The following is a 16,864-nucleotide window of genomic DNA, read 5'->3' as shown; positions in this document are numbered from 1 at the left end:
GACCTTCACAGCTCTCATTGCCTGAGATCCACCACACAACACCCAAATAAAACATAGATGGGACATGGAACCCCATCCAACAGAGTGCTCAAAAAACAGGGGAGACAGGTGCCTGACTTGTTGAGATTCACACTGCTGTGCTAATTTTCAAGGGGGTGACATCGATGAGAGATGGCCATGCTCCTCAGGGGCCAACTCTGCGCTTTCAGCAGGGCACTGATTCTTTGACTGCCCGTTTTAACAGTTCCCACACAGGAGCCAATTTTCTATTCCAGTGGTGGACAATAGTTGCTGCATTTAAAAAGCTTGTAGTTGGGTTTGGAATTGAGATGGAAGTACAGCAGATAGAGTTGCTACCGCCAGTCCCAGCCATTTACACTTGAAGCGGCCCACCCATGCTGCTTAGTGTCTATCCCGAGAATCTGAAGCATTTATTTTGAAAAAAATATTGTTCAAAACAGGCAGCTATGTATGAATACGACAGCTTTGAAGAATTGAATAATACTCTGTTTCCATCTTAAGGCTGCTTTACACCAGAAGATCTATCGTGCGATAGATCGTCGGGGTCACGGTTTTTGTGTCGTGCATCTGGCATCGCTGGCGATGCCGGCCTGTGTGACACCTCCTAGCAACGCAGTATCGCTCACAAATCGTGAGTCGTGTACTGGTCGCTAGGTTCCATAATATCGTTTCTGAAATCGGGCGCCGGTTGTTCATCATTCCCATTGCATCACACGGAGCGACGTGTGACACCACGGGAGCGATGAACATCGCGTACCTGCCTCCCACGTCAGCCGCCGGCTCTATGTGGAAGGAAGGAGGTGGGCGGGATGTTTACATCCTGCTCATCTCCGCCCCTCCGCTTCTATTGGCCGGTGGCCGTGTGACGTCGCTGTGACACCGAACGTCCCTCCCACTCCAGGAAGTGGATGTTCGCCGCCCTCAGCGAGGTCGTACGAGAGGTAAGTATGTGTGACGGGGGTTACTGACTTTGTGCGCCACGGGCAGCGATTTGCCCGTGACGCAAAAAGGACGGGGGCAGGTACGATCGATTGTGAAATCGCACAATCGATCATACCATGTAAAGCAGCCTTTAGGGTTTGGTGCTATCCTAGTGAAGGCAAAATGGTTGCGTGACCCGTGATCCGACCTTTAGACAGGCCAAGTCACAGGGAGTGCCGGCCAATCACAGCCATGCCAATACTGGACATAGCTGCGATGGCTCCGCAAGTGCCCACAGCCTAAAAACGTGCTGATTGGCTGCTTTTCAACCTTTCAACAAGCTTTATTCGTTGACAAACCCGAACAGGAGCTGGATGTACAGTCAAAAGTCTGTGTTTTAGGGTTCAACACAAACCTCGAACTTTACAGTTTGGGTTCGCTCATCCCTAATCCTAACAGAGCAACACAAACCCCATCTCTATAACAGTACAAATAGCAAACTGATTTCTGCCAGTGCAAAGATGCCTGGTAGCACCTTAACAATATTGTTTCTGTTCGCTTACAAGAGATCTAAAAAATCATGATTAATAAAGAGAAAGTATAAATACACAGATAATTGTGAAAACCTTCTAAAGTAGGCAGGTACTAAAATACCGATCTCAACTCCATTAGACCTTCCTGGACAGAGTATCTGCATCAATGTCATGATACCTCACCCCTTTATCGGGCATTTGTGGAAAGCTGTTGGCTTCTATAAAGTTTAATTCTGTGTCTTGGTGCCTCCTACAGGTTCCACATTCGATATTACAGAGATGTTCTTTGCTTCATGTTTGCAATCAATGAAATTAACGATTCTCCAGACCTTCTGCCTAACATCTCGATTGGCTTCAGCCTTCTTCACTCTTGTATGTCTGAGCTACGAGCCATCGGAGGAGCAATGTCCCTCATATCTGGTGCTGGAAATCCCATTCCCCGTTATGATTGCCACATGACCTCCGCGATGGTTGGGATAATTGGAGATATGGTCTCAGCTCTGTCTCTTCCTGTAGCTCGGATCCTGGGAGTTCACAATTACCCGCAGGTACAATAATTATTAAGGTAAAGATTATTTGTTGTAAATCGGGGTCTTCTCCTTCACTTCTATGCTGATATTCTGTGTAACTGAAGAATTGACATAAAATATCCATCCAGGCTTCAAAAAAAGCTAACATGAGGGATATTTATTTTTTCACAGAACCATCATATACCAGATAGTTTTCTCTAACCAGACCCTTATTTGAGTAGCAAGGTGTAGTACCGGCGTCCCTGCACCGCACACCCTCTTACCTGTAGGGATGCTGACTCACTGTTGCTGGCCTGCACTGCCTTGACGGGATTCCCCGAGGTCCTCCACGTGGGTCTCCCCTGCTTCCTGCTACCAGGCCCTGTGCACGCCGCACAAGACCTCTGGGAGTGCACCTAGGGCATGCGCGCACACTGCTGGGCAGAACGCCATTTCCAGGAAGTGCCTCTCATCCTATCACTGGAGAGGTACCTGATCAACATGGTTAGTTAATGGTCTGTGCCCTAGCCAATGAGTTTTCAGGTGCCCCTGTACACTGTGCATCCCTGTTTCGGTATGCATCACCTTTCCTTGTCTCCATGCCCTGGACATAACCCTGGTACCGGCCTGTTCCTGTTGCATCATCTGTCCTGGGTGCACCTGCTACACTAGTGACTCTGTCCGTCCTGGCCATACTGTATGCTTCAGCCATCCTGGTGGTCCCTGTGTACACTGGAGAATCTGCCTGTCTGCACCTGTGTCTGTCCTTGCCTTGTGGGGACAGCTGCCACAGTCCCGGTCACTGCCACGTGGCGTCTGCCTCACGGTGGGCGCTTAGACAAGCCCCACGCACTAAAGGGTAAACACTGGTCCCCCTGTGGTCCACTGGTTACACTTCTGCTCTCCACAGTACCATCTCTAGGAGCGAGTGTTACATAAGGCTTAAGGTAAAGTATGACCACCACTTTTTTATACTGTCATTTGGCCTTGAGCTTTTGCATAATTTCTAAAGGCCGCAAATAAGTTTTAGCTACCACCTAGCGTGGAGACACTAGGAGTCGAAGGTTCAAGTATTAATACAAAATGTCAGAAGGTTTGGGAATTATTTCAATATTCGTTCAAATTGACAAGATTTGCTTTTGTCCAAATCAGAAGATCCCAAAAAGTCTCCCTAACCCCAAAGCATAACATAAGGGAAAGATAACTGATAATACTCACCTTTCATCACAACAGAGCTCTCCACTAAGTCAAATCTTCTTTCTGTCTTGACCCCAAATGGGGTGTAAAACAGGCCATTGATCTTGTACCGCAAGTGAGGATTAGACAACAATGGAAGATCCCTAGACGGGTAATTCCCCATGTACCTTCACGTGCCTAGGCTCTCGCAGGCCCTGGACTCATCCTAACTAGGGAAGACCAGGGAGGTGTTAGTCTCACCACTACAATAAGACAACACAAGGAAGGTAAGACAACCAGGTGGGGAAAGACACAACAAATAACACGCCACAGCTTCTCCAGTAGGAACATCTAAGCTGCAATAGAAGTGACACCTCATCTTCTCCAAAGACTGGCTCCTTCAAAGTGGACAACACAGGTACACGCTATAGCAGGCATAGAGAGGAGTGAGGTGTGGTTATTTATAGCAGAAGGGAATGGCTACAACTGAGGTTACAACTGTTAGAAATGAACCTTAACCCCTTCATGTCACACAGAGTTTTGCACAAAACTCGATGATCGTCATGGCGGCATCAGACAATTCACACTATGGTTTCCCTGATGTTTCTGAGCTACACAGGCAGGATCGGGTGTTGACCAGCTGTGTGCTCATTCATGCCCAGACTTGCAATAGTTAACCTCTACTAGTTAGCTCTGAGATCACATGTTGTTGGAAACCTATCACATTTCCTCCCTGCCTTTTTAAGATGGTGAAATCTGTCCTGCCACGCCGACTATAGTTTATTGCTGTGTTGATCTGTATGTTGTTGTGTCCCAGTCCTGCTGGTGGTTGTATTGCCTTGTGCTTGAAGTTGTTGTGGAGTTCACCCGTCGTCTTGTTGATTCCTCCCTGCTCTTATTTTCCTCCTTATCACTTATTGTCTTATACCTGTGTGTGAGCATGTTGTGTGATAGAGTTTTGTTTTCCACAGTTTCTCTATTTCTGTGGGATAATTCACATTCATGCCCCGACTCCCGGCCTTCAACTTAAAAAGGGAATATAAGATTAGGGCTGGTCAGGAGCAGGGCCAGGAAGGCGGGTCAGACATCCACACCTTTGGATGTATCTCTGAAATCAGGGATAGTTAAGGCCCCCCTAGCCGGGGGCCAGTCTAGGAGCCTCTGTCCCTTTCTTGATGGAAGTAAAAACATTCCAACTCAGGTTAAACGAGTGGGCACTAAAGAGGATCAATGATCGACAATACGTGGTCACCTTCTGATCCCAGATCCCCTGAGATGACATCAGGCTGTGACACACTCGTGACATCATTTTGCTGGAATCATGCTGATTAAATCTTAATGCCGGATGCTAGCAATTCTAAAATTGAGGAAAGTTATTAATTATGAATCTATTTGCTTCTCTAAAAACACAGGCCTTTGTGCCCTCCCATTTACCCATTATCCAAAAGCTGTTGTATGTTTGCACCAACTTGTGTTGGCATTTTAAAAAGAGTTAGTAATCCGCATAGTCAACTACAAAGGTTCTAGAAGCATCTGGTTTGGGACGGCCTGAATAACCCAAATCTAACACTCAGATTGTACATTTTCTTCCAGATTAGCCATGGAGCCTCGTCTTCAGCACTGAGTGATAAGGTGAACTTCCCGTCCTTCCTCCGCACGGTGCCCAGTAACATGTTTCAGAACATCGCTCTCTCCCAGCTGATTGGTCGGTTCGGTTGGACCTGGATCGGGATGATTATCGTAGACAATGATGTCGGAGAGCAGGGTGGGAGAGTGATAAGAGCCAAGATAGAGGAAAGTGGAAGTTGTGTGGCTTTTGCTGAAAAGATCCACCTTAGCTACTCCAACGCACAAGTTCTAAGGGTGGTGGAAGTCATGCGGAAAAGCTCCGTGAACGTCATCGTCCTTCACAGTACCGAACCCCACGTCAAGTCTCTCCTCGATGCCATGTATGATGAGGGAGTGACTGGGAAGATTTTCATTTCCTCCGCGTCATTTACAATAACACCTGGCCTTTTTTCCAAAAAAGCTTGGAAAGTCCTAAATGGGACCATTGGGTTAATGCCTAATACAGGGACAATGCCAGGATTTGAGACTTTCTTACAAAACTTGAACCCTTCATTTTATGTCACATATCCCTTTATTGAGCCATTTTGGGAGACTGCTTTTAACTGCACATGGAGAAATGGAGAAGGCATGAATAACCGATCAGATTCTGGGTCTCCGAGATCACACTGTACCCAAGATGAAGATCTTAAAGTGATGGTACCTGCTCTATTTGAGACATTTGACCTCAGCTACACTTTCCACGCCTACCTGGCTGTATATGCCTATGCTCATGCTCTGCATTCATTACTCCAATGCCCGTCAGGATGGCGTTACCAGCCATGTGGCAATATTAGCAGTATCCGACCCTGGAAGGTAACACGTCCTATACCCTGTTGTAGAATCTTTGACAAAAGTCATATCATTATCGGAATCGGAATGTAATCTCAGATTAAAGGGAATATACAGGTTAAGAAAAATACACACAACTGCATGGGTTCGGTCATTTTATTATACCACACCTTATTTATAATGGATCTGTCAGAAAATGTTTGCTATTTAATCTCAGAGCACCATAATTTAGAACAAGTGTGCCCGATTACAGTGATGTGTCACTTACTAGGCGGTGTGCTGCAGTTTTAGCGCAATCATTTTATCAGTAGGAGATTATCACTGCCTGTCCTATGCACGGTGGTCCAGCCAATATGTGTAACTCCACCCCCAACACCGATTGACAGCTCGTTAGAAATGCACACAGGAAGCAGCTGTGAGAGAATATAATCTATTTTGTTCTTATAACTGAATGATAATATAGGGCTCAGCTAACACTGATGGGCGAGGAAGTTTCACATTTCTATATACACCTCTGTGGCTCTTATTAGTGCATAGTTCAGAAGAGTTATTTCTTTGTTTGGGGTACTATATAAATTGGTCACATGATGTAATAAAGTAGAAACTTTCCGTACACCACAAAGCGCGTGCTGGAATGATTTCCCGAGCGCTTGTAAAACAAATCTGACTAATTTGGAGTTCAATGGCATAGAAGGAGTGTATTTTGCTCACACAGCCAATCAGGGTTGTGTGTTGTGAATATCATCAGGGATGGTGCGGTTCCTGGGAGTGTTTCTTGGCTCCCTCTGGTGGCTAGTGCTGGTAGTGAGTCTGATTCTGCATCTGTTGTTCAGACAGGTATGGAAGATGATTGCTGTTCCAGGAAAGCCAATGAAGTCCGGTCTTGGGGAATATAGAAAGGCAGTCTCTGTCTAACCTTTGCCAGTAATAATTGTTTCTGCTCCAAGAAAATATTCCCTGAAGATTATCCTCCTGCCTTTAGGATTTTTTGCCTTTCCATGTACGATTGGTTTTTGCTTTTTTCTGTAACTTTTTTGGATTCTCCAGGAATGAATTCTACAGCAGTTTTTTCGTTCCTTTGCATCAGTTTTCTTCCTATGTCATCCAGAGTCTGCAGCTATGCCTCATAAGTATTTTGTTTTTTCTTCCTGATATTAATTCGTTCTCATTCAGTTTTCTATCTTTTTGTTTGCAATTAATGGGAATTGTGTAACCTCAGTAATTTTACCTTGTGGGGGTTTATTCTCTTAAGCCTGCTTTACATGTTATGATTTAGCATACGATATCGTATGCGATCGTAACCTCCCCCATCGTATGTGCGGCACGTTCAATTTGTTGAACGTGTCGCACAGACGAATATTTACCGTCACACGTACTTACCCTTCCATACGACCTCGATGTGGGCGGCGAACATCCACTTCCTGGAGTGGGAGGGACGTTCGGCGTCACATCGACGTCACGCGGCAGCCGGCCAATAGAAGTGGAGGGGCGGAGATGAGCGGGACGTAAACATCCCACCCACCTCTTCCTTCCGCATTGCCGGCGGGAGCCGCAGGACGCAGGTAAGATCTGTTCATCGTTCCCGGGGTGTCACACACTGCGATGTGTGCTACCCTGGGTACGATGAACAACCTGACGTTCAATTTTTAGGAATTGAACGACGTGCATGCGATGATCGTTTTACCGTTCAATCGCAATCGCATGTATCTGTTACACGCTACAATGTAACTTACGATGCCGGATGTGCGTCACTTACGTGACCCCACCGACACATCGTTAGATATATTGTAGCGTGTAAAGCGCCCTTTAGTCTGGGCTTGGTTTAGGCTGAATTGTACTTAATAGGTTAAGCAGAAAACGCCCATAAGTCTATTCCTAATTCAATGTTTGAGAAAATTCTCTTTTGTTTCTTGCATGGGAATAAGCGTCCTTTCTGCATTATTTTCTGAGGACGATTTATTCCCAGCAAGAAGGGAGTTTTACTCCCAGTCTGATTAGGAGTTTGTATTTGCACAAGAGTTCCTGATATAGTGGGAGGAAGATTGTGTGATCTTTAAGGCATTTTTGATTATCAGGTGTTGGTATTTTTTCCAGTTTTCACTGGCTGCAACCAGTCATCTTTTCTATTTTTTTTTTTATCCAGCTAGCAGGGCTTCACTTTGCTTAACCCCATATTAACCATCTGGGTGCTGTCTTTTTCCTTACATCACCGTTTTATATGTGGGGGGCTTTACTATTCTTTTTGGGCTGCTCTGAGGCAACATAGGATTCCTCATTCCATCTTTGAGGCTAGTTAGTTCTCCGGTGGTGATGAGGCGTCTAGGTTGGTTAGGAACGCTCCAATGCTACTTCTAGTTGAATTGTGCAGTTAGTGGATTGCAGCCAGCTAAGCTTCCAACTACTCTTGTGAATTATTTTCTACCTCTTATGGGATTTTTGCAAGATCAATTGCATTGGTCTCCTGACTATAACAGTTCTGGGTGGGATTTTACACCACTTAGTATTCTAATCACTGCTACAACTGCATCAAAGAAAACGGATTCTATCAAAACTGCACCAAGCAGACCAGTAAGTGACTGATCCCAGGAATCAGACTTTCTTGTCGTATATTCTGCTGCTGTCAGATTACATAGCAAAAACCTGTTGACAAATTACCTTTAAAGTAAATGAGGCTGAACTACAGTACCAGACACAAACTCTCGACTGTTTTTGGAACATTTCTTTTTATTTCCAGGACTACTTTTTTTTAGTTTACTTAATTAAAAATAATGAGTCAATCGAATTGAAATAGATAGGACCAAAATAACGGACAATGGTGAAAAATATAAGTGTGTAAAAAATGAAAGGGGAGTGGTCTACAGAACCTTATGAAAGTTTAATCAGTACGAACTTTTAATAAATCACTCACCCACCAATGATGAGATTAAATAACGACTATTAACCCCAATCAACAACTCTGTGAGATGATTGCCGACCTCACTCTCCTCTAATGAGATTACTCTGATAACCCCACTCGCTAATGACGACTCTTACCCAACTTTTTATTCTTGAAGTGCCTCAGAGCCAACCCTTAATGGTGAAAGGACGTCGCCCACTCCCCCGCAATGATGAGATGATTCTTCACATCTCATGTTCTATTGTATACTCCGAAAAGTTGACAAGCCAATAAAAGTACACAGGAGATTCATTTATTGACTTTTGGTTATTTTCTTTTGGAGACAAGTTACCTACACAGTCACTGTCCGTTTATAAATTCCTCGAATATTTTACCTCCGGAAACACTAGTAATTATTTTTAGGCTAAGTGCATGCATGAGTATTTTTTTTTTCCAGAAAAAATGTTGAGAAAAATAAGTAACGTATTTTCCAGATTATAAGAAGCACTTTTTTTCCCTCCAAAACTGGGGGTAAAATGGGGGTGTGTCTTACAATGCGGATATGGCTTACCGGGGCGACAGTGGTGGAACGGGGTCATAGGAGGCAGGGTTGGTGATACTGAGGGCTCGGAGGAGCAGTTGATCGGCTCAGGAGGTTCCCAGGACGGTGTGTCTCGGCGGCGGGCGCGCGCCTGATTTGACTGCGGGCTACATTGAATCGCTCGCAGTTGACGAGATGGACTTCAGGAAAATAGCTGCAGAGGCAGTGTGTGCGCAGATTGACTTGATGGACTTCAAGAAAACGGTCATGGAGTCCTATTTGTGCACACGCTGCCACCGCGCCCATTTTCCTGAAGTCCATCTCGTTAACTGCAGGCAGTTCAACGGAGCCTGCAGTCAGATAAATAGCACCTGCCGCCGAGATATGCCGTCCTGTCACACCCCGCAGCATTAGGGTTAAAATGTCATGTTACCACCAAGGGGGCGCAGGTACACAGGATGTGGAGCTCTTAGGTGTAATGCGGCGTCTGCCTACTAGATGTCATCGGTAGCAAGACAGGAAGATAGCAGAATTGTCGAGCACACCGAGAGTCAGAGGCAGGAGGTAATGTCCATGCAAAGGGAAAAGAGGAGCCGAAGTCACGTGGAAGCCTAAGGTCGGTAGCCTTGGAAGTAACGTCAGATACAGGTGGGGAGCAGAACCATAGTCAAGAAGCAAGCCGGGGTCAGAAGCCAAATGGGAACGTCTGTACAGAGTGGGGAAGCGGGACTGAGGAAACAAGACAAGAGGAGGGTCAGGGAGCACAGACAGAACGGACAGAGCAGTGGACAGTGAAGAGGAGTCAGGGAAGTGGAGAAGGATCAGAACGAACTCACAAGAACCAGAAATGCACACTACAGAGCAGGAAGCATCACTGGTGACCCTCCAGGAGAAACAGTCCAAAAATAAGGCAAGGCGATTACTGGAACGAGGCACAGAACAAGCCCCGCCCGCCGACAAGGACCCGGAGAATACAAAAAACAGCGCAATAGACAAAACCCAATGAGTCTGCAGGAAGCAGAGCCAAAGGTGAATCATGACATATAAGAAGGACCCTCATTTTACATTAACAATTATTTTATCCTATTTTTCGCCTCTAATTTTGGGGTGTGTCTTATCTGGTAAGTCTTATAAAACAAAAAATATGGTATGTTTTTGAGGGCACTGTTTCTCATTCATTTGTATAGAAAAAACAGCAAAAATGCAGCATGTGAACAAGTCTGTACTCTCACAGTGCACGCGGTATGGATATCTTCAGAAAGGAAGCAGACATGAACTGTAGTAAGGGTAAGGTAGCCACCTATTGGCTGTAGCAATCCTAAAAGTCAATATCAATGCTTTAATGTGCCTCTCAATAACTAAGGATACAAGCCAAATAAAAAACTATTTCACACGAGTTTTGGGGTTTCATGAGTGAAAAGCAGGTAATCTTACATGGCTAGATGAACGGAGTAATATGTTTCTTGGGCTCTTCCCTTAATAGGTTGAGTAACTATATTGTAATATTTGCCAAGGTCGGAACTACTGGAGAACAGTCTCGGTCTTAACGGCAAATTTTCTTTGCATAAAGGTTCTCCGATTTCTAAAGAAGACGCCGTTTCAAGCCCCGTCTGGAGATCTTATCACTTTTGATAAAAATGGTGACATTTCTGCTTCTTACGACATTGTGACCATTCAGATCCTCGGTGGACAGTTCCAGCTGGTGACGGTCGGGTCATTTACTCTCTCAGGTTCATCAGGTCATAGGATTATCATAAACAGCAGCCTGATTCTTTGGAATGAGAATTTCTCCCAGGTAATACATGTAGATAAGAGTATGACAATATGATTGCTGTGGATCAGGATCTAGAAAATGTTTCCAACACTAATGCTAAGAAGTACACTTAAATGTGACTCAGGGATGATACTGAGACCTTGTGAAAGTCATGAGAACGTTTCTTTCGAGAAGCATGGAGGTCACGTTTTTGTGCTGTATTTGTGAACCTCACCTGTTTTGTACATAAGGGTACTTTATTAACACAGGCCTCGAATGTACAAGTAGCTTTCCTCCTACCATCACAATTCAAGAAGTTCTAGAACTGTGTCAGGGTACACTGACGAGTAAAAGGGTAACGATGTTTTGAACTTTTGGGTTTCAGGCTCCATATCTCACCATCCACTATAGCTCTGAGCATGAGATGACTCATCTTGGCTATCTTATACATAAATGTGACTTGCAGCTATTTAGCATATGATTAGTTATGGAGATTCTTGTCAGGTCACTGCATTGTTATTGTTTTGCTCCTAAAAAATAAATTTAAATGTTCATTATTTTGTAAATCCACCTTTGGTTTTGTAGACTGCCTGAATCCTTCTCGGCTCTCCATCAGAATCAAGCATATATCGACGAAAATCTTATTCCAGGTCTCTTTTAGATATTGCCAGTGTTGATGTATAGTGGTCGACTCACTTGGGGATGTACAGGTTTTTTTTCAATTGTGCCCACAACTGTTCGATTGGGTTGAGGACTGTGGGGGCCAATACAGCATCTCTACTACTTTGTTATTGAACCATTCGTCAATCTCACCATATATTTGGGTCGTTGTCCTGCTGGAACACTATGTCATCCATTTCATAGCCATAGTGCTCGAGTGTACAAAGTAACTTGTCTTGTAGGATCCTCACATATAGCTCAGCATTGAGACCACCATCCATCCTGGTCAAGTATCCAATGCCTTTGGCTGCGAAACACCCTCATATCATCAGGCTTCCTCCACTGAACTTGACAGTTCTTTCAGTTTCTCGATCAGTTAGCCCTTTTGCCCCTGTTTCTTCCAGAAGCACAAGAGGAGTCTATTGACTTTTGTCTCATTGGTCCAAATCACCCGTTTCCAATCCTCCACTTTTAATACTTTAATGCAAACTCGAGGCAAGGTTTCTTATGATGATATTGAAGTTGAGGCTTTTTCACTTTTCGGGCCACCATTCCAGACTTGTGTAATGTGCGTTGCTCGGTGCTTGCATGGACGTCTGTGATCCCACTATTAAGAGGTGTACAAGCCGCCTCCACTGCCGGGGTTGTCGATTCAAAAATGATAGAACTTGTGGTGAGCTGATTTGTTGACTTCAATATTTTGCCTGGATGTCAACCTCTTGGCTTTTGAATGGATGGATGGGCTCAATTTTGTTTTCTTCCAACTATCACGGTGCTCACATGATACAGTTTGGCAATTTTCTCGGCAGAAAGACCGCTCTCGAACTGAATGCTGCTGCTTCTCTTTTCTGGGAAATCCTCTTCATGGCAGCTCCTTGATTTAAAACCTTTCGCTTAGGAATCAACCTAATAACATACTGTGCTATTAGTGAATGCGAGAACTGGTTGTACTTTTTAGAACATAAAAAAAGACTTTTCAAACACCATGGGCAAAACAGTAATAATCCAGTGACATGGCAAAAATCTGCATAACTAATCATACGCTAAATAGCTGCAAGTCACATTTCTCTATAAGAAGCCAAGATGATTGTCTATAAAATGAAGGTCATCTCACACTCAGAGCTGTAGAGGATGGTGAGATATGGAGCCTGAAAGGCAAAAGATCAAAACATTGTTACCCTTTTGCTCACCAGTGTATGTAAGGCATATCACAGAGATTCTCTAACCTTCACAGAGGACACATACAAATGTTGTACCTACTTCTGAATGCTCCTTCTCGATACAGGTACCGGAGTCAGCGTGCAGTAGAAGCTGTGTCCCTGGATCCAGGCGGGTGACCAGACTAGGACAACCACCCTGCTGTTTTGACTGTGTGTCATGTTCTGCCGGAGAAATTTCTAATAGCACAGGTCGGTCTTGGAAATTGGGCATGATATCATAAATTTGTCACCAGGCAGATTACAGATCTCACATTTATAATACTTTATGTTTGTTGTATAAATAGCCATAATTAGAGCTGGTCTCTCGTAAAGATGACACGTTTTCTGAGGTCTCGGAGCCACGCACCCTTTTGTCTTCATGTACTAAACATTTGCTTTAATTTTTACTTTGAAAATATTCAACTCCCATCTAAAAAACAACTAATTGCCTCCTTAGCACTTCTGTAGCAAAAATAACTAAAACCACATGCTGTCAATTAGATAGGCATCACTACTGGCCCTTATTGACATTTAGATAGAAGGGGTCAGAAGGTCATATGATCGCTAAATATAACATTCCTTTACAAGTTGGATAAAAAATCAATAGCTGCACTGAAGGACCTAGATCCTAATTATCGTTGTTTCCTGCAAGTAAAACACTATTGTATTATAACAAGAACTTACCTGTTTAGATGCAGTTAAATGCTTCAGATGTCCCCAAGACCAGTGGTCGAATGAAGAAAGAAATCGATGCGTTCCAAAAATCATAGAATTTCTTTCCCATGAAGAGCCTCTTGGACGTATCCTGATGTCGATGGTCACACTGTTTTGCTTTCTTGGTTTGTCAATTTTACTGACGTTCATAAGATTCAAAAACACTCCAATGATCAAAGCCACCAACCGGGAGCTCAGCTATATCTTGCTGGTGTCTCTCATTCTCTGCTTCCTCTGTTGTTTGGTCTTCATAGGTCAACCATCCAAGGTCACCTGCCTTCTGAGACAAACGTTCTTCAGCGTGGTCTTCTCCATTAGCATTTCCTCAGTCCTGGCGAAGACTATCATGGTGATCTTGGCATTTAAAGCCACTAGACTTAACAGTCCTCTGAGGAAATGGTTAGGACCCATAATCCCACGGCACGTTGTAGGACTTTGCTCCGGACTGCAGATTGCAATTTGCTCTGTTTGGCTTTACAAATCTCCTCCTTTCCCTTCCCTGAACACTCAGATAGAAAACCACAAGATAATATTTGAGTGTAATGAAGGTCATAAGTTGTTCTTCTACATGACTTTGGGGGTTTTGGGTTTCTTGGCCATGATAAGTTTCTTCGCAGCATTTTTGGCAAGGAACCTTCCAGGAACCTATAATGAGGCCAAACTGATCACCTTCAGCATGCTGGTCTTCTGCTGTGTCTGGATCTCGTTCATCCCAGCTTATCTGAGCACAAGTGGGAAATATACTGTAGCCGTGCAGGTATTTGCCATCTTGGCTTCCAGCGCTGGTCTTCTAAGCTGCATCTTCATCCCCAAATGTTATGTTATTCTTTTGAGGCCGGACCTGAACAGACGAGAGATACTTGGACACAAGTAACAGACGTTTTGGACTTGTGAGTAGTAAACATGGATATTGATCTCAGCCTATGTGTTTGACATTTCAGGTTCAAAAAATAAACTTGAGAATTAATGGTTTCATATTTCGTCACCATTAATCAGGTGTCTACAGCTACAGCTCAAAAAATCTGAACCTTCAGATTATTTTAAGTTCTGATATTTCCCATAGTCCTTATCTACCACAAATAAAACTGCTTCACGGACATTGTCATCGAGTCCAGAGTGGTGGACAAAACATGTAGAAGTCTCTAGAAATCTCAGCATTGTTGTCTGGTGATTTACAAAGTCCTTGTGTTTGATACATGAACCAGGGATCTGAAGATGAAAAGACCCTACAAAGTAAGTTGGGGGCCACGTAACGAGAGTTGTGGGAGAAAACAAATTGCCTGATAAGCGAAAGGTAGGATATAAACAAACCTTGTGATATTCTGCAATAATCATATTATAACTGTGAGCTGGATGATTTAGTCAGTACAACATTGTGAACTATAGATAATTTAGTAACAAAAAATATTTAATTGGTGGAGAAAGGTTGAACTTGATGGCCCTAGGTCTTTTTTTTGCAACCTACGTAGCCATCTTGAATAGAAGGAAAAAATATCGGCACATCCAGCGTAAAATAATTTCTGTCTTTATTTTCACATAGTATTAAAAAAGTCCATCCATATTAGAAGACCCTGACGCGTTTCCGACGCAAAATAGCTTCCTTAATCATAGGCTAACATATTTTAGCAAGCTCTAGACATTTATAGGCAGAGATCAACAATATACCGTATTTTTCACTTTATAAGACGCACCTGATTATAAGACGCACCTCCAAATTTGGTTAAGGAAAAGAGGTTTTTGTGGGTTTTTTTTAATGTTAAATGGGTTCCGTCTTACAATGCCAGTGTCCGTCTGACAAATCATATAGGGTATATGTCCCTCATAGCCCCCCATCCTAAAATTACCCCCCTTAATCTAGATATGACCCCCTTATATTGAATATAGCCCCCTTGTGCTGGCACACGTCCCCCTGTGCTGCCCATGGCCCCCTATAGATGGCACACGTCCCCTTGTGTTGCCCATGGCCCTCTATGGATGGCACATGTCCCTCTGTGCTGCCCATGGCCCCCTATGGATGATGGAACACGATCCCCCTATGCTGCCCATGGCCCCCTATGGATGGCCCACGTCCCCCTGTGCTAACCATGGCCCCCTATGGATGGCACACGTCCCCCTGTGTTTGATATGTTCCCCATGTTGCTGCCCATAGTAAAATAAAAAACTCTTTCCTTATCTTCTCCAGCACTGGCCTCCTGGTCTCTCCCTCCATGCTGCTGAGCTCTTGCACTTCCTGTTTCTCGGTGCCGGTCATGTGATCGGCACGGCAGAGTGACATCATCTCTGCGTGCCTGATCACAGTGGCAGCAGGGAGACACAGGGAGATCAGCGCTGGAGGAGGTAAGTAAAGCTTTTTTATTTTAGGATGGGCAGCAGCATGAGAAAGGGCATGTGCCATCAAAGAGGGGCGCAGGCAGATATAATATGCGCTGCTCCCCCAACCCATCACCGCGGTGTGGTTTCAGAACCACGGTGATGGACAGCGGCAGTGCATATTATATGAGCGGGAGCAGATCTCCCGCTGTCTCCTGCAGCCTCCACGAGCCCCCAGCACCGCTCCAGAGCTGCCCCCACCTCCCCTGGGCCCTGCAGTATATAATCCGTATAATCAGATTATAAGACGCACACCCTACTGTCTCCCAAAATTTGGGGGAACAAAAGTGCGTCTTATAATGGGAAAAATACGGTAGAAACAATTAGTAACACATGTTTAAAAGTACTCGCTAAAAACAAGAATGTAGGATTGGACACAAAAAAGAGGGAAGGGATTGTGAGTAACATCTCATGCAACAAGTCATACTGACTCATTATGATTGAACAAGCTACAGTATGTGACTGAACACATTGGAAGGAGGAATTGTAAAAAAAAATATTTTTTTCTTCCCTTATATTTAATATATGTAATATAAATCATTCCTGTAGTTCATACCTTCTGGAATTTGGTTTTTAATGTGAGAATCCAAAAAGCCTCTCTCAAGGCTAAATGTTTCATCCTATTACCACGTCTAATAGATGCATTGACTTTCGCAATAGCAAAAAAGGAGAATGTTGCACATTCAATACAATAAATCGCATGATCTGCACCACAGTTAATAAAAGATTTTATCGTATGCGTTTTACCAGAAGGAAGTGATAAAATCTTGTATTAATGTCAATGCATCTATTAAGTCCCAGAGAGGGGTCATTTAACATTTCTACCTTTGGAACCCAGAGACGGGTCCAATGACCTGAAGGATTTTAGCTCACATCCTATAATCACCGTCTGTTGTTCTGTAATTAAGGCCATTACTGTCGCACCACAGGAGGTGGTTGTTTTCCATTGAGTTTACCCATTTAGTTTCTAGTTAGTTAGGTCAGTTTGGACTAAGGGTCATTTGACCCTCTTTCGGGACTTCAGGGGGGAGCTCGAAATTTCTGTTACTTCTAGTGTTAGAGGTGCTAACAGGATGAAAAATTTAGCCTTGAGAGAAGTTTATTGGATCCTTACACTAAAAACCAAATTTCCAGAAGGTATGAACTACAGGAATGATTTATATTACATATATTAAATATAAGGGAGAAGGAAAGT

General features: G+C 43.9%; 1 protein-coding gene across 1 annotated transcript in view; it reads left to right on the top strand.

Annotated features, from left to right (window-relative positions):
• Positions 1 to 14,173, top strand: part of LOC142297463 (extracellular calcium-sensing receptor-like) — a 29,408-nt gene extending 15,235 nt beyond the window's left edge. Inside the window, exons 2-6 of the mRNA XM_075341688.1 lie at positions 1,732 to 2,023; positions 4,754 to 5,581; positions 10,544 to 10,768; positions 12,672 to 12,795; positions 13,278 to 14,173. Of these exons, the coding sequence (XP_075197803.1) occupies positions 1,732 to 2,023; positions 4,754 to 5,581; positions 10,544 to 10,768; positions 12,672 to 12,795; positions 13,278 to 14,173 (2,365 nt within the window). The remainder of the gene's footprint in view (positions 1 to 1,731; positions 2,024 to 4,753; positions 5,582 to 10,543; positions 10,769 to 12,671; positions 12,796 to 13,277) is intronic.
• Positions 14,174 to 16,864: the final 2,691 nt, after the last annotated feature.

This window comes from Anomaloglossus baeobatrachus, chromosome 3, assembly GCF_048569485.1.
Source record: "Anomaloglossus baeobatrachus isolate aAnoBae1 chromosome 3, aAnoBae1.hap1, whole genome shotgun sequence".
In the NCBI taxonomy this organism is placed as follows: Eukaryota; Metazoa; Chordata; class Amphibia; order Anura; family Aromobatidae; genus Anomaloglossus; species Anomaloglossus baeobatrachus.
Note: the sequence above shows the minus strand (reverse complement) of the source record. Positions and strands in the feature narration are given on the sequence as shown.